At 44.7% G+C, this 22,812-nt stretch overlaps 1 protein-coding gene across 1 annotated transcript in view; it reads left to right on the top strand.

The window, feature by feature from the left end:
* Positions 1-3,366: 3,366 nt before the first annotated feature.
* Positions 3,367-22,812, top strand: part of si:dkey-225n22.4 (collagen alpha-1(XXI) chain) — a 229,012-nt gene continuing 209,566 nt past the window's right edge. The window contains exons 1-3 of the mRNA XM_038810217.1: positions 3,367-3,658; positions 12,714-12,806; positions 15,777-16,337. Of these exons, the coding sequence (XP_038666145.1) occupies positions 12,719-12,806; positions 15,777-16,337 (649 nt within the window). The 5' untranslated portion in view covers positions 3,367-3,658; positions 12,714-12,718. The remainder of the gene's footprint in view (positions 3,659-12,713; positions 12,807-15,776; positions 16,338-22,812) is intronic.

Consider the following 22,812-nt stretch of genomic DNA (forward strand, 5'->3'; position numbering starts at 1 on the left):
CTGTGACTTCAGATCCACAGGAATGTGGTTGATTCTTAACTGGCCTAGCAAGACATTCAAAAGCAATTAGGGATGAGCAATAAGTGCTGGCCCAGTCAGCAATGCCCACATCCCGTAAATGATTTTTTAAAAAACACCCTGATTTTAAAATTCTCATCCTTATTTTCAAATTCCTCCATGGCCTCACCTCATCTATCTCTGTAGTCTCCATCCTCCGAGATATTGTTGTCTAATTCTCGCCTCAATCGCACATTTTAATTGCTTCACCGTTGGTGTGCCCACACCATCAGTTGCCTCAGCCCTCAGCTCTGGAATTCCCTCTCTCACTCGCTTTCTTCCTTTAAGACTCATGTTTAAACCTACCTCTTTCGATTGAGCTTTTAAATATAGGTGGTTGCTGTTGTGAATGAGTATCGACATTTAGGCGTCCACTGCTGCCTCACAGCATCAGGGACCAGGGTTAAATTCCGGCCTTGGGTGACTGTGGAGTTTGCACGTTCTCCCTGTGTCTGCGTGAGTTTCCAGAGATGTGTAGTTTAATAATAATAATAATAATAATCTTTTATTATTGTCACAAGTAGGCTTACATTAACACTGCAATGAAGTTACTGTGAAAATTCCCTAGTTGCCCCACTCCGGCGCCTGTTCGGGTACACAGAGGCAGAATTCACAATGTCCAATTCACCTAACAAGCAGGTGGGGATTTGGGGATAGGGTGGGGAATGGCCATCGTCTGCACTGTCGGGATTTTATGATTCAATGTTCACTGATCATTTGATTGCGTTTGCACAGATACAAAAAGTAATCAAAAAGATGTAGAGAATATTGACCTCTTTTTCAAGAGAATTGAAATGCGAAAGTGAGGAAATGATGTTTCAATTGCACAAACCCTCGGCAGGAATCAGTGGAGAACTGTGTTCAGTTTTGTACTCCAAACCTCAGAAAATACGTCCTAACCTTAGAAAAGTGTCTATTTGCTTCTCCATACTGTATTTGATGGGCAGCATGTGAAAATGCCCTGTGAAAATAGAGATCAATAATGCCATTACGATGTAGTTGTAATTGTAGTTGTAGTTACGATCATAGTCTTTCAACTATGACAACAATTATGCAAAACATGATCTGCACCGATCAGAAGGTTTTGAATCTATGTACACAGAATTATTTTACATTGATAAACTTGACCAAACTGGCACATGCAGCATAAGAAAACACAGCTGTACACATTTACTTGGTTGAGAAATCATAGCGTAATGTGTAAGATTGTAAATTTAGATTGAATCTAGAAAATCTGCACCGTGCTAATCAGGGTATAACTGCTTTACTTGTGAGCTTTGGCATTGTACATTCGGATGAAAGGCTGTCTCAACAGTTTGGCACACTCTACGTGTGTTATTTTTAACAGTTGGCTTCTTTGTTGCATTAGGTTTATCTACTTACAGCACAAGAGATTGTTCAAGAGAATAGGGGATGGCACCAGCGAGGCGAGTCAGGGCCGGAGAATGCGATGAAAAAAAATGTAAATAATGTGTTCAGCATCAAAATACCTGCTGATAAGTTGTGCAAGACCTGTGCTTTCTTTACCTTGCCCAGACGTTGTGTGCGGCTGGATGTTGTGAATTAGCCAGTAGCAAATATTTGCGTTTCCTACATTAAAACTAATCTCAGGGTGTCTAATCTGCCTTTCATCTGCCCTCTGGTATGTGTTGGTTCTAGTTACCGACACAAGATGTATCGAGATAAATGAGGGTCTCTTTCATTCGGCAGGATGTTAGATAAAGGTGTCTTTCCTCTCTCACATGTTGATCAGATCCAGAGAGTGTAAGTCTTCGGATTTCTCACCTGATAACACAATACCTCAAGCAAGAGGACTGCAACGGTTCAAAAAGGTGGTTCGCCATTAATTACCACTTTCTCAAGGACAATCATTAAGTGCATTAAGTGCTGCGATGCTCACATCCTCTGAAGAAGCAAGAAAGAAGCCCGGAGTGTTTATTTATTTTAAAATCATGCAGGTGTGATAAGGGCCCTCGCGATAAAATCTGCTGCTCTCTGACATCCGGAAGCTGCTTTCTTGTGAGGACAGTGGGGAGAACGGTAGTTCCCTCACAGAGAGGGATCCAGGACCAAATCGAGCCAGGCAGCAAGCAAGCGACTTGCTGCAGTTAATTGTGACAATCAGCATGCCCTATTCCCCTGTCTCTCTGTCATTTCCTGTAAGGGCAGACGCAACATTCCCACATCTCTCTGACTGGTCGGAATTCCAACGATGTGGCGTATCTTGTGCAAAATAAAAACCCACCAGTTCCAAAATGAATTTCCCCAAAAGCCAGGCTTTTCTTACCCGGGGGGTGGGGGGGGGGGGGTGAGGGGGGGGGGGGGGGAGTGGTGCGTGGAAAGCCATTGTAGAGAACCTCAAGGAACCTCAAGGCAGCCCATGTCAAGAGTTACTTTTTAAAAGGGGAAACAATTGGTCGTAATACAAGCAGCATGGTAGCACAGTGGTTATCACTGTTGCTTCACAGCGCCGAGGTCCCAGGTTCGATTCCCAGCTTGGGTCACTGTCTGTGCGGAGTCTGCACGTTCTCCCCGTGTCTACGTGGGTTTCCTCCGGGTGCTCCGGTTTCCTCCCACAAACCCCGAAAGACGTGCTGTTAGGTAATTTGGACATTCTGATTTCTCCCTCTGTGTACCCGAACAGGCGCCGGAATGTGGCGACTAGGGGCTTTTCACAGTAACTTCATTGCACTGTAAGCCTACTTGTGACAATAAAGATTATTATTATAAATTGCCGTCCTTACATTATAAATTGTACAGGCACCAAATATATAGAGCGACAGAATATGCAATCAACATGAACCTATACACCCGTTTCCCCAGTTGAAATACAAAATTAAATTATTGCTCAGGGGTAAATTAAGGATTCAATGTTGATACCTAAGGGCTGATAACTATAATGCAACATTACACATTGCCCAATTACATCAATCATGAAAGTACAACAGTTGGACACTGGACTCCATCCCAGCAAGATCTTGCTCCTAAAATCGTGCCCCATTTCCCATTTAATGTAGATATTCGTGTATCCCAGCGAATATCACCTGGAAGTAATTAAAACTAAGAATATTACTGGAAATGCTCAGGCAGCGTCCGTGTAGAGCAGAAGGTGAAAGACAGTAAGACACACACACAGACACATCAGCAATAATGTGGTAGCTCGCCGCAGGCTGACAAGGGACATTGCTCAGCGCCTGGCAAGCCTTGCAGAGCGCGCCCCCGCAACCTGAGCCTGGGAGCGCGCGCGCCCTTGGAGCAGGGGGGTTGCAGGCGCGCGCCACCACGGGGAGCGCGCACTGGCTTGGGCAGGGACAAGGGGCCACTGGGCTATAGGCTGGGAGAATGAGTGCAGGGCTGCAAGTCAGCGACTCGTGAATGTGGATGTACCAGACGTAGAAAGGGTGGGATAGAGAGAGCGAGAGAGAGAAAACAGGACAGGACACAAGTGACAGAGATGCAGAGTGACCGGGAATAAAGTCAGCAGAGAGTTGCTGCTCACAGAGATTGAGAGACAAGCAAGCAGCACAATTTATTCCCAGTGACCGAGTGTCAGAGAACAACCGAAGTGCCAGCATCTCAGGACTACAACTTGTCTTAAACAGTGAGTGTGTCCCCATCTGAAAAAATACTGTTGCTGCCTGCGATGATTTTATGAATATTTTATGAATATTTTAAATTAAGCTTGTAAGAATGCCTGGGTATTAAAGTGTCCATTGTTTTCTTCGTTTTCAGGAATATGTGTTATTTAATTAATTTCCGTATAAATTAGAACCGATGCATTTTAATCAACTTGTAATGTATTGTTTTGCTAATAGGATACATCGTCCAGATTCTTCATTCACAAATATTACTGATGCAACAAGAGCTCTATGCTTGTTTAAAAACATTTCTGCCAATATTTTCAAAGCATGTGTCCTGTTTGCCGGCATCAATTGTACACAACTCTGGTACCTGTTAGATAAACAGCGACTCACGTCTGGATTGACACTTCTAAAGTGCTCTTGCTATAGTTTAAATGATTCTGGTCGGCAACTTGTGTGGTCGGTGGAAGACAATTCTAGTAAATTGATATCGGGTGAATTTAGTTAACATTTGACAGATTTCTTCCTGTTGTGGTCTGCATGCTGTTACAAGACTTCTTCATTTACTCAAGATCGCATTTCCCTCCCAGCGCAGCGCAGAATTGAAGTGTTTTTGGAGCGTTTTGTGCAAACTGTATAGAAATTTTAGAACATACTTTTTTAGCTGAAGTTGTCTGAATGTGCTTTAGGACATAATTATTATTTAGTATGGAATTGTAAAGATCCGGATATGCTTGATTAATTGAACCACTTGTTTGGGAAAAGTCATGCAGTGCATAGATAAAGAGAATATGGTAGATTTGCAGGAAGTATTTTATAAGGTGCCACATGAAAGACTTGCTGCAAAAATAGTGCAGGCATTAAAGAAATATAGCCTCATGGATGGAAAGATAGCTTTGGGGTTCTGCCCATTTATACTGTTGTAATGCAGAAAATATGGTGGTTAATTGACACAAACCAAGGCCCCACAAAGAACAATTTGTTTTAATGATGTCGGCTGAGCGATGAATGTTGGCCGGGGCACTGAGGATAACTCACCTGCCTTCTTTGAACAATGCCATGGAATATTTTACATCTGCCTGGGAGGGTTGATGGGACCTTGGTATAATCTCTGATCTGAAAGTGTCAGTCTAGATTTTAGCACCCAGGCCTGTGAAGTGGGACTTGAACTCACAACCTTCTGACTCAGGGAGAGTGCTATCAGAGGAGGGACATACTGTGCTGATGATCTTTGCCTAATTATCATGTGCAAAATAGTTCATTTTTTACATTAAAGTTACATTAAAATACTGATGCAACATGTAATTGTGATCAGTATTCACTTAGATTAATATAAAGGTGTCTGTAAGCTGTATATTTAGTATTTAAATAAAGAACTGCATGACAGGTAGTTTTCTCTGATCCTGTAAATATGTTCTTATGGGTAACTTTGGCTGGGGCAGATAGGCTGCTGGTCAACCTTATTTTTCTTTCAACCCTCAGCCTTTGGTTCCATGTGTACCAAAGTCATGTCACCAATTGCAATATGACTAATTTCTGCAGAAGAGAATTAGGGCACTTGTTACTGCTCCTTAAAGAAAAACATGAAGACAACAAGTGGCTGTTTGAAACTTGGAAAATGAACGCTGGTCGGAAACATTTTCAGCTTTTGCTTAATTGGTCTTAACAAGCTGTTGAATGTTTTTAAAAAAAATCATGTTAAGTATTTCAACATACATTTCTTGGCAATAGAAAACTGCCTTTCTGCAGCCCACACATAAGATGTAATCTTACACAGGACCTAATGAATGGAAAATCAAAGGCTGTGTTACCAATATTGCTGATGTACCTTCCCACCAGCTTAGATTCTGCTGGAGGAGTGCACACACATAACATTGCTAATGTAAGTATCATTTTTGTGAATCCCGTATGCAGTGCAGAAGGTAGTACCTGAAAAGTAAGGAAGCACTTTAGCACAAGTGGATAGCACTGTGGCTTCACAGCGCCAGAGTCCCAGGTTCGATTCCCCGCTGGGTCACTGTCTGTGTGGAACATAGAACATAGAACAGTACAGCAAAGAACAGGCCCTTCGGTCCTCGATGTTGTGCCGGGTATTGTCCGAAACCAAGATCAAGCTATCCCACTCCCTGTCATTCTGGTGTGCTCCATGTGCCTATCCAATAACTGCTTGAAAGTTCCTAAAGTGTCAGACTCCACTATCACAGCAGGCAGTCCATTCCACACCCTAATCATTCTCTGAGTAAAGAACCTACCTCGGACATCCCTCCTATATCTCCCACCCTGAATCTTATAGTTATGCCCCCTTGTAACAGCTACATCCACCCGAGGAAATAGTCTCTGAACGTCCACTCTATCTATCCCCCTCATCATCTTATAAACCTCTATTAAGTTGCCACTCATCCTCCTCCACTCCAAAGAGAAAAGCCCTAGCTCCCTCAACCTTTCCTCATAAGACCTATCCTGCAAACCAGACAGCATCCTGGTAAATCTCCTTTGCACCCTTTCCAATGCTTCCACATCCTTCCTATAATGAGGTGTGGAGTCTCCATGTTCTGCGTGGGTTTCCTCCGGGTGCTCTGGTTTCCTCCCACAGTCCAAAGATGTGCAGGTTAGGCGGATTGGCCATGATAAATTGCCGTTAGTGACCAAAACAAAAGTTAGGAGGGGTTATTGGGTTACGCCGATAGGCTGGAAGTAAGGGGCTTAAGGGTGTCGGTGCAGACTCGATGGGCCGAATGGCCTGCTTCTGCACTGTAGGTTCTATGTAAATGTCACAAAGCTGTCCACTATGAAACGTGTTTTACCTCACCCCCTTTTAGGTAGGATATTGTAGCAGAAAGTTTAAGAGGAACATTAGAACAATAATAGGACAGAAATTAGCCTGCACCCACCAGACAATACAGCACCTTTCCCAAACCAAGAGGCCTGAAGATTGCTGGAAAATTTTCCTCGGACCTCATCTTTTTTTATATTCTTTGCGACACTGCGTGTTGGTGGTGGAGGGAGTGAATGTTCCAGTTGGTCGATTGGGTGCCGATCAAGCGGGCTGTTTTATCCTGGATTGTGTTGAGCTTTTTGAATGTTGGAGCTGCACTCATCCAGGCAAATGGAGGGCATTCCTTCATCGTCTGCCGTGTTCCTTGTATATCGTGGACTTGGGGACCTGGGACGTGCGTCACTTGCTTCAGAATTCCCAGTCTCTGACCTGTAGCCTCGAGCTATACAGTTCCAGTAGAGTTACAGCACTGGTATCTACCAGCAATGTAGAAAGTTGCCCAGGTATATCCTATCAACTAAAGACAGGAAATATGCAATCCAGCCAATTACCATCCCATCAGTCTCCTCGCCGTTATCAGTAAAGTAATGGAAGGTGTTGATGACAGTGCTATCAAACAGCACCTAAACAGCCATAACCTGCTCAGTGATCCCTCCGTTTGGATATTGCCAGGGCCACTAGGCTTCTGACCTCATTACAGCCTTGGTCTAAACATGCACAAAAGAGCTGAACTCGCGAGGTGAAGTGAGAGTAACTGCCCTTGGCTTTAAGGCAGCATTTGACTGATATGGCATCAAAGAGCTCGAGCAAAGCTCGAGTCATTAAGACAGCATTTATAGGGCTGCTCCAGTTCAGTTTCAGGATGTTGATAATGGGAGATTCACTGATGGTAATTCATAGAATTTCATAGAATTTACAGTGCAGAAAGATATGGCTATATTCTCTCTTGTTGGAGATGGTTAATGCCTGGCACTTGTGTGATGTGAATGTTACTTACCACTTATCAGCCCAAACCTGATTGTTGTTGAGGTCTTGCTGCATATGGACATGGACTGCTTCTGTATCTCAGGAGTTGTGAATGGTACTAAACGTGGAGGAATCATCAGCAAACAGCCCAACCTCTGTCCTTGTGACGGAGGGAAAGCCATTGTTGAAACAGCCGAGGATGGTTGAACTGAGGACATTACCCTGAGGAGCGATGCCCAGGACTGAGATGATTGGCCTCCAATGGGGTGGCAATTGACTGGATTGAATTTTTCCTGCCTTTTGTGGATATTCCTGGGCAAATTTTCACATTGCCGGGTAGATGCCAGTGTTGTAGCTGTACTGGAACAGTTTAACTAGGGGTGTGGTTAGTTCTGGAGCACAAATCTTCAGTACCATTGCCGGAATGTTTTCAACCTTTGCAATTTCCATTGCCTTCAGCTGTTTCTTTTTTAAAAATAAATTTAGAGTACCCAATTCATTTTTTCCAATTAAGGGGCAATTTAGCGTGGCCAATTCACCTACCCTGCACATCTTTTTGGGTTGTGGGTTCGAGATCTACGCAAACACCAGGAGAGTGCGCAAACTCCACACGGACAGTGACCCAGAGCCGGGATCGAACCTGGGACCTCGGCGCCATGAGGCATCAGGGCTAACCCACTGCGCCATCGTGCTGCCCTCCTTCAGCTGTTTCTTGATATCACGCGGAGTGAAGATTAGCCTCTGTGATGCTGGGGACCTCAGGAGGATGTTGAGATAGATCATCCACTCAACACTTCTGGCTGCAATGGGGTGTAAATGCTTCAGTCTTCTCCTTTGCGCTGACATTCTGAGCTTTCCTGTCATTGAGGATGGGAATATTTGTGAAGCCTCCTCCACCTGTTAGTTGTTTAATTGTCCACCACCATTCATGAGGGGCTGGTTTAGCTCACTCGGCTAAATCACTGGCTTTTAAAGCAGACCAAGTAGGCCAGCAGCACGGTTCGATTCCCGTACCAGCCTCCCCGGACAGGCGCCGGAATGTGGCGACTAGGGGCTTTTCACAGTAATTTCGTTGAAGCCTACTCGTGACAATAAACGATTTTCATTCATTTTTCATTTTTCATGATTGGATGTGCCGGGACTACAGAGATTAGATCTGATCCATTGGGTGTTGGATTGCTTAACCTCATCTATCTGTTTTATTGGGGTGAGCTACAAGTGCTGGTCATGCACCCATGGGCTGTCTAGGGGCCACAATGGTGAAAATAATTTCTGGCCATCTCCCACACTGGCGCAAGACATAATAATTTGTATTCCAGTGTGTCAGAAAAAGGTAATACTTGTATTTCTTGGATAAACGTCAAATGAGGAATATTGGTGAAGGGAATGGAATGGTGTGAAGATAGAAAAATATCTACGGAGAATGTCGATTGGGTGTGATGAAGGTTGCTTATGGTTGTGAGCTTTCTTTAGGAGGATGTTAACATATTGCTTATGATATCAAGAGGAACAAAGATAAAGGGCTGTCTCAGCTGTAATGGTGTTAGATGGCTAGAAAATCTGACATGACATGTGATAAACCATAATTCAGTTCGAAATAAGTGGATGAAAGAAGTTCCAATTTAATTGCAGTTATTGCTTCGATGGGACTATTTTATTATCTGTTGGAGAGACACCCCTCCACTGCTACCAATTATGTCCCTAAGAATCAGATTGAACCAGTGACTGCTCTTGATCAACAGTATTGATCAATAGGAGCAGGCTCTCAGATTAAGCCATGTGAAATCCGAGAGGTAAGTTTAAACAAAGGCGAGGGAGAGCAATGGTAGAGTGGCAAAACAATTAGCTTCAAACCATTCAAACAAAAGAACATGGAGGGGAAGTAGGGTTAATAACATTCAAGACAGTGAAAAGAATGAAACAAAAGCACAATTCAACAAAAGTCCTGCAATTATACCAGGATGCTGGATTACCCTTTGGGGGCTCAGGAGTAGCTATGAGAGCTGTCACTAACCCAGGTAATCCAAGGAGGTTCTACCATTGGTGATCCTTGTATGGTAGTTTCTGAATCTTTTTCCTTGACCGGAAAAGTGAGTATTCTATGCCTGGCTCATAGTCACCCAGTGTAATCAACAATTCTTTCCATAAGGGAGTAAGAAGTCTTACAACACCAGGTTAAAGTCCAACAGGTTTGTTTCAAACACAAGCTTTCAGAGCACTGCTCCTTCCTCAGGTGAATGGAGAGGTATGTTCCAGAAACATTTATATAGACAAAGTCAGAGATGCCAGACAATGCTTGGAATGCGAGCATTTGCGGGTAATCAAATCTTTATAGATCCAGAGATAGGGGTAACCAGGTTAAAGAGGTGTGAATTTTCTCAAGCCAGGACAGTTGGTAGGATTTTGCAAGTCCAGGCCAGATGGTGGGGGGTGAATGTAATGCGACATGAATCCAAGATCCCGGTTGAGGCCGCACTCATGCGTGCACATCATTCCATAAGGAATACCACAATGGGGATTCTGAAGATTGCAGACCCTCTGATAGCTCACTGGTCCACTACTAATTGGAACTGAGGTTGACTGGAGCTGAAACGTTTAAACTAATCAAAGTTAGTGCACACTTCGTGCAAGCACTGGATTCCTTTAATAAAGGATTTCGATTTTGTTCACAAAAGCATTTCCTTCAATTGAAGGAGAAATACGCTTGATTAAGTAGCTGTAAAATGTGTTTTAGGTCAAATTTTATTATTGTGTAAAACTCACATATCTGGGTAAGCCAAGGTACATTTTGGTCACAGATCACTCACATATATAAACAATAACAAATTCAGAAGAGTTGTGTTGGAGGTAAGGATATGAAAGACTCACGGATACATAACAGGCATGTACCTAAATAACCTCCAATGTCCCAGGTTGTAGTTAATACTGACATTAACAAGATTTTTTATTAAGTCTTTGTGTGGTTAGCAGCGCAAGGCACCCAGGTTCAATTCCAGTCTTGGGTAACTATCTGTGTGGAGTTTGCACATTCTACCCATGTCTGTGTGGGTTTCCTCCAGGTACTCTGGTTTCCTCCCACAGTCAAAAGGTGTGCAGGTTAGGTGGATTGGCCATGATAAAATTGCACTTTGGTGCCCAGGGATGCGCAGGTTATGTGGGGTTACGGGGGTAAGGCGCGGGAGTGGGCCTAGCTGAGGTGCTGTTTCAGAGGGTCGAAGCAGACTCGATGGCCTGAATGGCCTCTTTCTGGGCTGTAGGGATTCTATGATTCTGTGAGGCTCCATGAGCATTTTTCGACATTTGTTTGTTGGTGTCATCTTCTTTCAAGAAGATTGGCTTCCATGGATCGCCACTTCTGTCCTTACACATTCCACATAAGTCAACTGCATCCATCCAGTCCATTACATCCGTCATCCATGTTCTCCTCTCTTTCCCTTTCCTAACGTTTTCCATCAATCTTTCCTTCCAATAATCGTCGCTGTATACCGCCTGCTCTAATAATGTGACCAAAATATTGTTTTTTTCTCTCTTCGGTGTTATGCATTAATTTCCTCTTTGTTTCAGCCATTTACAGCCCCTCTTCATTAGTCTTTCTGCCTGTGTAGGATATGTATAACATCCTCCTATAGGTCCACATCTCGACTGCATTCAGCTTAACAATCGTCTCTTTCAGGTATACACATAGTCATTTGGTAATACAGATTGCTGAAAAAAAGAGACATACTATCAAAGCTTTTCATCTTACACTCAGCAGGATAGCTCGCAAGAAATTACCAGCTGTCTTCTAGCATGCGTGCATGAGCCACGCTAAGAGCCTGATTGACATTCTTACATTTGTTTTCAATGTCATTATTAGCACAAACAGGATTGTTCAGCAAGTGTTGTCCAATCGCAAAGTCACATCTAATGCTGGACATTGTTTTGAGTTTTGCAAGCGTGGGCTGTTTGGGTATTGTCAGTTCTTTTGTCTGTTGCTAACAGCCAAACAGACGTGCTATTTGATAACACCCACTGGTTGGGAATTATGGCCTATATGCCTGGCATCACACAAGCAATGAAATTCATATACCACACTGCTCATTGTAAGAATTACACTGAAAACCAGGCAGAAGGAACTTATCCATGTCTGTGCCTTTTTCAACTCAATAAAAGCTTGGGGGAACAGCCATTCCCCGGATTATTCCCTCGGGCGATACCTTGACCAATCTGAGTCAACCTACCTAGTTTGAATTTGAACAAAGCTGGGAAGCTAACTATTCCCTGCTGCAGTCTCCACTGCAACATCTCCACCAATCAATATCCACTTAACAATCAATCAGCACATTCTTTTCATTTCTAAATTGTTGTTCCCCCTTGCTGTTGGCAGGTTCTTGGGAGTTGCCCACTTGACTGCAAGACAAAAAGCTTTGATAGCATTTCTCTTTTTTTCAGAAATGATCTCTCGGATTGTTGTCCGTGTATAATGTAGGTAAGAAAATGCAGCACCTCAGCAATGTTTTTCATCAGATTTGGGTACAGCTTCTTGATCTTAACACATCTTTCATTCTGAGCAAGCTGACCTTAGCCATCTCATTCCCCTTCGGATTTCATGATTACATCTCCCATTGGCAGCGATGGTCTGTCCAAGGTATCTGAACCTGTTAACCTGTTCCAGGACTTGTCCACTTACTTCAGTTATCAGCTCTCTGTTTATCATCATTGTCTTCGTCTCCTTCACATTGATTATTCATCCATTTTCCACACTAACTGCTTTTTCTGCATTAAAGATGCATAAATACCTGCAGGCTGCTAAAAATCCATGTCATAAAGGGCACAGCAATCACAAAATATAGTGCAAGACTCAATGCGTCATATGTCCTCCTTGAATGCAGTAATGACTTTATAACTCTAAGAAATACCACAGAGTTCACAGAATAGGACTAGTTCAGATGGTCAGCAGGACAATAGAGTTAAGGGGCTGAATGGCCAACTCCTGCTCCAATTTCTTATGGTCTTTGTAGTAAATGCAATGATTGATGACCACCAGTTGGCTAACAAACAACAAAGCGTTTATTAACTAACAAACTATATCCAGAGCACAATCAATGATATCTTAATTCTCACAACTGGCTGCAAAGCAGGTGCTCTGCCCTGAGAGCCCGCACTCGTTCCCCATTGGTCGACCATGTCACGTGACCCTTCCGATGCATGTCCCCTTTAAAGGGACAGCTACTACTACCTTGTTACTACGTGATTAGGATTTTACTTCCTCACGAGGAAGCAGTCAGATTTACAAAATGGGATGAGAACTGCAGGGTCTGTCGGTAAAATAATTGTTTTCCTTTGCCCCATAGGTACAATGAAGTCATGCATATTACGAGCTTTCGTGATCTGTTTGTCGTCATATTTGTTTAGTGAGGCTGTGCAGGATGAAAACATAAGAGCAGGTAAGCACTCTATGTAATATCTCAGTGCCATGTCCCACTCAAAGATCTGCAATTAGTCCTTTATCATTGGCTGTCATTTATATGGTAGATCAGATCTTGGATATTCTGAAATTATGCTGTGATTCTATTCTATTAGGTGTCCAAATCACATCAGAATGTTGGAGAAAATTGGGATTCTTTTCAGACTAGCTTTATAATGAAATGAAAAATGAAATGAAAATGAAATGAAATGAAAATCGCTTATTGTCACGAGTAGGCTTCAATGAAGTTACTGTGAAAAGCCCCTAGTCGCCACATTCCGGCACCTGTCCGGGGAGGCTGGTATGGGAATCGAACCGTGCTGCTGGCCTGCTTGGTCTGCTTTAAAAGCCAGTGATTTAGCTCAGTGAACTAAACCAGTCCCTAAGAACATAAGAACATAAGAACTAGGAGCAGGAGTAGGCCATCTGGCCCCTCGAGCCTGCTCCGCCATCCAATGAGATCATGGCTGATCTTTTGTGGACTCAGCTCCACTTTCCGGCCCGAACACCATAACCCTTAATGCCTTTATTCTTCAAAAAACTATCTATCTATACCTTAAAAACATTTAATGAAGGAGCCTCAACTGCTTCACTGGGCAAGGAATTCCATAGATTCACAACCCTTTGGGTGAAGAAGTTCCTCCTAAACTCAGTCTTAAATCTACTTCCCCTTATTTTGAGGCTATGTCCCCTAGTTCTGCTTTCACCCGCCAGTGGAAACAACCTGCCCATAAGAACATAATAATATAATTAATATATAATTTATTCTTTCGTAAGATGTGTGTTTCACTGGCAAGGCTGGCATTTCCTGATCACTCCTAATCACCCATGAACTGAGCGGCTAGACCATTTCAGTGGCCAATTAGATGTTAACCACTTTGCCACAGGTCTGGAGTCACGTGTCAGCCAGACCGGGTAAAGCCAGCAGATTTCCCTTCCTAAAGGACATTGGTGAACCAGACAGATTTTTTTCAACACAGCAATTAATGATAGCTTCTGTAAGTTATGGCAACTCTCCATCCGAGCCAGTTAGGGCAACATTGCTGCAGAAATGGCAAGACTTACAGACATTTTAAAATAAGAAAGCTTTCCTGCAAAAGCCTGCAACAAAATGGCTGTAAGCAGCCAGACAGAGATATACATATCGCAGAAGCCTGCAGGGGAGAGACACCCACAGCTATCTGTGACACCCAATTCCAGCCTGTTGTGGGGTAGAAAGAACACCCTTCTACACTTCATGGCACCATTACTGAGACTAGCTTTCAATTCCACATTTATTTATAAATTGGACTTAAATTCTACCAACTACAATGTGGGATTTGTCCCCAGACATTGGTGCAGGTCGTTGCATTACCAGCCAGAGACATTTTCACCACACCACCATTTCCCTTAAATAAGTAGAAAGCATAGGTGAAATGAAATGAAAATCGCTTATTGTCACAAGTAGGCTTCAAATGAAGTTACTGTGAAAAGCCCCCAGTCGCCATATTCCGGCGCCTGTTGGGGGAGGCTGGTACGGGAATTGAACCCGCGCTGCTGGCCTTGTTCTGCTTTACAAACCAGCTGTCTGGCCCGCTGTGCTAAACCAGCCCCAGTCAAGTGCGATGTATTTTCATATTTTCATTGAACAGTGTGGTTTGACAAAGACTGAAAATAGAAAGAGGTGTTGAAAACGTTTCGGCAAAAGATTTAACTTGGATACGAGAACAGTTTTAGTCATGACACAAGAACCTATTTTGGATTTATTCTTGGATGGGAGATGCACTGGTGGTGCCACAATTATTATCAGTTTAGTGGCTCCAGGAAACAGTTGGTGGGACTTATTCTTGAATTGCTGCGGTCCTTATAGTGATGGTGCCTCCAGCACAGTGGTAGGTAGGAATTTCCAGGCTATTGGCCCAGCAACACTGGGCCAACCATGGCAATATTACTCCAGGTGAGGCGGCTGTGTGATTTGGAGAGGAAATTGAAGGTGATGGTGCTCTAATGGTGATGCCTGACATCATTCCTGGTGGTAAAGTCCTTAAGGCTGGGAGTTACTGTTCAAAGAAACTTAACGACGCAGCCTGTAAGTCATACATGTTGTAGCCACTGCGTGCTGATGGTGAGAGGGGTGGATATTGAGTTCAGTGGCAAGGAGACTGATCAAGCAAATTACATTAATGTGGATGGTGTTTATCTTCTTGAATGTTATTACAGCCAAACCCACATAAACGGTGAGAACTCCATCCTAGTCCTGACCTGGGCCTTGTAGATGGTGGAGTGGGGTTAGGAGGCGTGACATTCATTACAGAGTACCCAGCCTCTGACCTGACGATAGCTATTCTATTGATAGTATTAAGCTCCTGCCCAATGCTGACCCCCAGGATTTTAATGGTGATGGTGGTGAGGATCACCAGGGGTAGAGGAGGCGATTGGAACTTTGTCTTGTTGGAGATGTTCAATGTGGATATGAATATTTCCTGCCGCTTGTCAATGCAAACTTGGAAATTGTCTACATCTTGTTGTAAACTGGTAACGGCCAGAGGTGTTATGAATATATAATATTGACTTATTGAAAACAAATTACAAATAAATTAAAGTTCGGTATCTCTTTAATGTCCAACAACTATGCTTTGTGTGGACCCTACATTGGTCTATTTTTGTTGCTGTTTGGAGGCCATGGCTATTATTTTGAAAGTAACATGATCTGAGGGACCACGGAAGTATCAAATGTTGTTCTGGTTGTTTGCACCCCAATAAAGTATCATTGCGGAACTTTAGGCAATATACATGGTTTCCATTCCTCTTACCTTGAGTCAAATTGCCCTCTTCGGTTTAAGGAAACTGTTCGTATCACAATTTGCCAAGACTGGAAGTTGCCTTTTGGCATTCCCTTGAATATTCAGATGTCTTATTGGTAAATGTAAGTTTCTGCATAAACTTTTAGCCTTTTTAACTCTGTCAATAGGATGCAGAACAGCAGTGAACGATTTGGTTTTCATCATGGATGGATCCTGGAGTGTGGGGTCTAACAACTTCGAAACGGCAAAGATGTGGCTTGTTAACGTCACAAGTGGATTTGACATTGGACCCGAATACACACAAGTGGCTGTTATCCAGTACAGCGACACTCCACGTTTGGAGATTGCATTTGGAGAATTCATGACCAATAAAGAACTAATTGCTGGAATAGAGAGTGTTCAATATCTGGGCGGAAATACTCAAACAGGCCGCGCTATTAAGTTTGCAACAGAGACTGTTTTTCCCTCTTCGCAGAGAAATAAAACAGTGAAAAACAAAATTGCCGTTGTGGTCACCGATGGAAAATCTCAGGACGATGTTGTCGATGCTTCTGTCGAAGCGCGTGCAGACAAAGTCATCTTGTTTGCTGTCGGGGTTGGATCTGAAATAACAGAATCAGAACTTCAAATGATTGGCAACAAACCCTCTACAACCTACGTTGTATTTGCTGAAGATTATGGAACTATCGACAGAATTAAGGAAACAATGCATCAGAAGATATGTGAAGGTGAGCATTCACTTATTTTAATGTTTGATGGTCTTGTAGCAATTCAATCTCACCCCGACACATCATTTGGCATTCAGGTTTCATGCTTGTAGTTTACCAGAAATCGCAGAATCTTTCCAGTTTTGAGCAACTGCATATTGCAGCCAAGAAGTGTTTCGATCCTGGATGGGAAAGAACTGGGACGGGATTCTCCGACAACCCGCCAGGTGGGAGAATCCCTGGGGAGCAGCGTGAATCCCGCCCCGCCGCTCCGACGCCGGCTGCTGTATTCTCCGGCGCGGGATTTTGGGCGGGGGCGGGGATCACGCCACGCCAGTCGGGGGCGATTGGCAGCGGCTCCCCCAGCAATTCTCTGGGCCCCGATGGGCCGAGCGGCCGTCGGTTTTTGGTCAGTCCCACCAGCGTGAATTGGACATGGTCGCACACGGCGGGACCTGGCAGGTAATTTGGCTGGTGCGGTCCTCGGGTTGGCATGAGGTGGATCCGACCCCGGGTGGGGTTGGCCCCCATGGTGGCCTGGCCCACGATCGGGGCTCACCAATCTGCGATCAGGCTTGTACCATGGGGGCGCTTCTTCCTTCCGCGCCGGCCAGGGCGGAATCCTACATGGGCCGGCATGCACAGAACCGCCGGCGTGGTTCAGCGCATGTGCAGACCGGCCGGCGTATTCGGGCGTATGCCGGCGCGGAGAACACACCCCGCTGCGCATACACCAGAATACGCCGGCCGGTTCTGTGCATGCGCTATCTCGCGCAGTCGCTTCAGCGCCGGCTGGCGCGGCGCCAACCCCTCCGGTGCCGGCCTAGCCCCCGGAAGTGCGGAGAATTCTGCAACTGCCAGCCGGCCTGACGCCGGAGTGGTTCGCACCGGTTTATACGCCGGTGTCAGGTCACCTCACTGATTCGGGAGAATCCTGCCTATGATGTGTAGCTTCATTTATTTAAATTCCATGAGCTAGTCATGCAATGATCTAGTCAAACGTAGAGAAGTTCACAGTGAAGGAGGTCCCACGCCATTGATTTGATTTGATTTATTATTGTCACATGTATTAGTATACAGTGAAAAGTATTGTTTATTGCATGTTGTGCAAACAGTGCATACCATTCATAGGTATGAAGAAGCGACTGCAGAATATAATGTTACCGTTATAGCAAGGTGTAGAGAAAAGATCAACTTAATACGAGGTAGGTCCATTCAAAAGTCTGATGGCAGTAGGGAAGAAGCTGTTCTTGAGTTGGTTGGTACGTGACCTCAAACTTTGATATCTTTTCCCTGACAGAAGAAGGTGGAAGAGAGTATGTTCGGGGTGCATGGGGTCCTTAATTATGCTGGCTGCCTTTCCAAGGCAGCGGGAATTATAGATAGTCAATGGATGGGAGGCTGGTTTTAGTGATGGATTGGGCTACATTCACAACCTTTTATGGTTTCCTGCGGTCTTGGGTAGAACAGGATCCATACCAAGCTGTGAACGCTTTCTGTGGTGCTTCTGTAGAAGTTTGTGAGAGTCGTAGCTGACATGTCAAATTTCCTTAGTCTACTCAGAAAATAGAGTCGTTGGTGGGCTTTCTTAACTATAGTGTCGGCATGGGGGACCAGGACAGGGTTGTTGGTGATCTGGACACCTAAAACCTGAAGCCCTCGACCCTTTCTACTTCAATCCCATTGATGTAGACAGGGGCATGTTCTCCACTACGCTTCCTGAAGTCGATGACAATCTCCTTCGTTTTGTTGACATTGAGGGAGAGATTATTGTCGTTGCACCAGTTCACCAGATTCTCTATCTCATTCCTGTACTCTGTCTCATCATTGTTTGAAATCCGACCCACGACTGGTGGTGTCATCAGCAAATTTGATGGTGAGTAGTGTTTACAGGGAATGATAGGAAGGACTAAAAGATGCCAATCTGCTGCCCCCTATCAATAAAGCATTGAAAACGGGAATAAAAATATATAGGGCTTTATCCAGTGACACCTCTGAAAATTTGCTGCAAATCTTTTGGTGCTTTTAGCGATTCTCATTATTCTGCATTACTTTCTAACAGTGACTACAAGCACAGATTTGTGTACCTCTGTTGCATTGATTGAAATAAATACATTGTCATGAAATGTTTCTTGAATTCCATGAGATAAATGGGGACTATTCTTGCGAATTACTGTTTGGTTTCTTCCTGTTTTATCACCACATCTCCTCTCATTGCTCCTAGATTCACTTAATTCAGGTGGCATTACATTATTGATTATTTCGTGGAGTGCTTTTGCGAATAATTAGCAGTTCAGCTCCTGCTCCATAAATCTCTGGAATTTGGGTTGCATCCACACAGGAAACCCCAGTCGCACAAGTTACACAATGTGAATGGCCAGAAAACAGGACTACAGCGAGCAACACTGAAACATGCAGATGGTTACTATTTCTAGACGTGTGTCTGCCATAAAGATGCTTATTACTCATTAAATTTGATGCATAGTAATTCTGAATAATAGGTCCAGCACCAAAATCCAGTACCAAAAAACAAGGATGGACTGCTGGGGCCTTGGTTTAACGTCACATCCGAAAGAAAGCGGCCCTGACGATGAAGCATTGCCCCAAGACTGCTTTGATGTCCACATTATGTGTTCAAGAACTACAGTAGGACCCGAAGCCACAGCTTTCTGGCAGCATTTGTGTTACAACTGAGCCAAATTCACATTTGAGTCAAACCAGCACTGTTGTCACGTCCACCGAAACTGACAATTGCCACATACGCTCAGCCCAGCAGTTATGTGACTGGAGTAAAAGACTACTTTGTAACTCTGAAAGATGCATTGGAAATCTAGGGAATGTGGGTTGATGCAGTGCCTTGGCAAGTGCCACTACAATTTCTCCTTAGTGACTAGAAATAATATTAGCCAGGATTTGGCATTTCTCAGTGTCTACATCATTGGGCAGTCTATACTTCTGAATGTAGCCTTTCTTGTTTAGGGTAGTTCATTCTGAGCGTGTCTCCCCCCCCAAAAGTGTCTGACGATTACAAGGCTTTCTCCTTGCTATCTTTCTCTGAGAATCTCCATTCCTGCTGCTCTTCTTCACTTCTTCGGAGAAGACGTTTCTCAAATACTTTAAAAGATATTGCAACCAGAGATCCTCGCGATGGTTTGCCCTTACACCAGGTTAGCGGCCTCCCGGGATTTTTTGGGGGGGGAGACACCCAGAATTTCGGATTGATCTGCTGGGGTTGCTGCGACCAATCTGAGAGAATAACCTGAGTTGGACGCAGCACGAGTCCATGAGCAGCGCCAGCGCACCATTGGGAAGGGGCAGGGTTTTAGCTGGTGGAGGTCAAAAGGCACGGGGAAGTGAGGTGGATTGGGGGGGGGGGGGGCTGGGGGGGTTGGGCCAAAAGTTCCATCAGCAGCTGCTCAAGCCTCAGTGTGAGCACCAAAGCCAGTAATAACTGTAGCTGGAACTATTTTGGGGAAGTTCTTGCCCCAACTTTGAGGTTCCAAGCAGTTTGTATTTCCATTTGTGAATTATTTGGGGACTGAAGTGAATCAAATTTCCTGCTGGATTTCTTTTCCTGCCTTGTAACGTGTTTCCCCCCCGCAGTTGACATTCAGTGATGTGGTGGGTGAAAAGAGCATTTAAAATTCCACCCCTCTGCTCCCAGTGCCCTTGTCTATGAAAGGGTCGCTGGTCCTTCCAGGTCACCGAATGCTGCCAGACTTGCCTGGTGGTTCCCGACTTTCCCGCTTTTGATAAAGAATTGACCAATTGTACAGGCTTGAAGGATCGGACAACAAGCCTGGGGGTGGGGGTAGGGGGAGTGAGAGGTCAGAGAGCCCAACACTCGGTCAAGGTGGCAGAGGTGTCTCAGGGCAGCGGAACATTAATTTTACTTTTAAGGGGCAGCATGGTGGCACAGTGGTTAGCATTGCTGCCTACAGCGCTGAGGACCCGGGTTCGAATCCCGGCCCTGGGTCACTGTCGTGTGGAGTTTCGCACATTCTCCCTGTGTCTGCGTGGGTTTCACCCCCACAACCCAAAGATAATGCAGGCCAGGTGGATTGGCCACGCTAAATTGCCCCTTAATTGAAAAAAATAATTGGGTATTCTAAATTTAAAAGAAGAAAATAAAAATGTTACTTTTAAATTTAGTATCTCGTGCAAAATTGCCCTTGATGACCACCTAAAGGAATACAGGCTCTAAAGAAGCCAAGGCAGGTACATGGGGTTAGAATCCAGTCAACCATGAGCTCACTGACTGATAATACAGGCTCAAAGGGCTGAATGGCCTGCCTTTGTTACTACGTTCCTAATTATAAATTCTTGTCTGCTTTCTCATATGCGCTGTAAAATCAAGTTAACTGGGGAATAATAGTGTCCTTAAATCCAATTTGGCACACAGAAAAAGTGCTTAATATAAACTTGGCTTGATTTGTAAGAGCTCTTTTGTTGAATAACCCAGGTTCCTTCTTGATATCATGGCTTGTAGGGTGGATTGGAAACATAGTATCTGTGTGATCCATTCCTTTAAATATTCAATTGTGCTGTAATCTGGGCGAGTGGTGCCAGACAGCACAGGAGGAAATCGCGCTAATATTCTGGATCACACACTGAAACCATAACTGCACACAACCACCCTAACTGCTATTGAAAGAAACATGCAAAAATAACTCTTCGATTAATGAAAGGAACACCCAGACAAAATGTGGAGGTATTTAAAAAAGAACGTAAAAACTAGGAGCAGGGTTAGGCAATTCAGCCCCTCAAGCCAGCTCCGCCATTCAATACTATCATGGCTGATCTCATCTCTGTCTCAACTCCACACTCCTGCCCGTTCTCCATAACCCTTCAACCCCAAAATCTGTTCACCTCCTTCTTACATTTCCTCAATGTCCAGTCATCCACCGCACTCTGGGCCGTGAATTCCACTGTAATTTCTCCTCATCTCTGATTTAAATCTGCTTCCCCTTTTCTTAAAACTGGCCTCTCACTCTAAATTCTCTCTGAGGCTGCATGGGTTTCCTCCTGGTGTTCCTTTTTCCTCCCACAAGTCCTGAAAGACGTGTGCTGTTACAAAATTTAGACATACTAAATTCTGCCTCTGTCTACCCAAACAGGCTCTGGAGTGTGACGACTAGGGGCTTTTCACAGTAACTTCATTGCAGTGTTAATGTAAGCCTATTTGTGACAATAAAGATTATTATTTTGAAGAGGTAACATCCACTCTATATCTACCCTGTAAATCCCCTTTATCATTTTATATACCTCAATTATATCGCCTCTCATTCTTCAAAACTCCAGAGAGTATTGGTCCAAACTGCTCGATCTCTCTTCATAAGACAAATCTCTCATCTCTGGAATCAATCTAGTGAACCTCCTCTCAACTGCTTCCAATGTAACTACATCCCTCCTCAAGTAAGGGGTCCAAACTGTACGCAATACCCCAGGTGCCTCATATAGTTGCAGCAACGCTTCCCTACTTTTATACTCTATTCCAATAGCTATAAATGCCAAAATTCCATTTCCCTTCCTTATTACCTACTGTACCTGTATGCTCGTTTTCTGCGATTCATGCACAAGAACACCCAGATCCTTCTGCATCAAAGCACTCCGGCATTTCTCTCCATTCAGATAATAAGTTGCCTTTCTATTTTTCCAACCGAAATGCATGACCTCACACTTATCCATGTTAAACTCCATTTGCCAAATTTTGGCCCGTTCACCTAACCGATCCACATCCATAAGTAAATTTCTTATTTCCTCATTGCAACTTACTATCCCATCTATTTCCCATCATCTGCAAATTTAGCTATAGTACCTTCTATCCCTGCATCCAAGTCATTCATACATATTGCAAATACTTGGGGCCCAAGGACTGAACCCTGTGGTACCCCACCAGTAACATCTTGGACGCAATTCTCCCAAAGGGAGACAAAGTGCCGACGCCGGAGTGAAAACCGGAGTGTTTCACTCCGGCGTCGGAGGCCGCTCCTCGCCCCCTATTCTCCCACCCCCAGGGGGCTAGGAGCGGCGGCGCATCAATTTTGTGCGCCGAGCCTTGGCGCCCGCGTCAAAGCGGCGCTGCCTGAAGGATGCGGCCGGCGGCGCCTAAATGACGTCACCCGCGCATGTGCAGGTTGGCCAGCACCCACCCGCGCATGCGCGGTTGCCGTCCTCCCCGCGGGCGCCCCGCAAGAATAGAGCATTGATCTTGCGGGGCGGCGGAGGGAAAAGAGTGCGTCTTTTAGAGACGCCGGCCCGACGATAGGCCCCACACGCAGTGTTCGCGCGCTGTTCACGCCGGCAGCGACCAGGTGTGGTTGGCGCCGGCGTGAACCGGTCGGATTGGGCAGGCCGCTCGGTCCATCCGGGCCGGAGAATCGGCGCTCGACCGTTAGAAATGGCGAGCGGCGATTCTCCGAGCAGCCTGTCGTAAAACGCGACACGCCGTTTTGGGGGGGTGGGAGAATCACGTGCGGATGCCAGGGTGGCGTGG

This window comes from Scyliorhinus canicula, chromosome 10 (genome assembly GCF_902713615.1).
Source record: "Scyliorhinus canicula chromosome 10, sScyCan1.1, whole genome shotgun sequence".
Classification (NCBI taxonomy): Eukaryota; Metazoa; Chordata; class Chondrichthyes; order Carcharhiniformes; family Scyliorhinidae; genus Scyliorhinus; species Scyliorhinus canicula.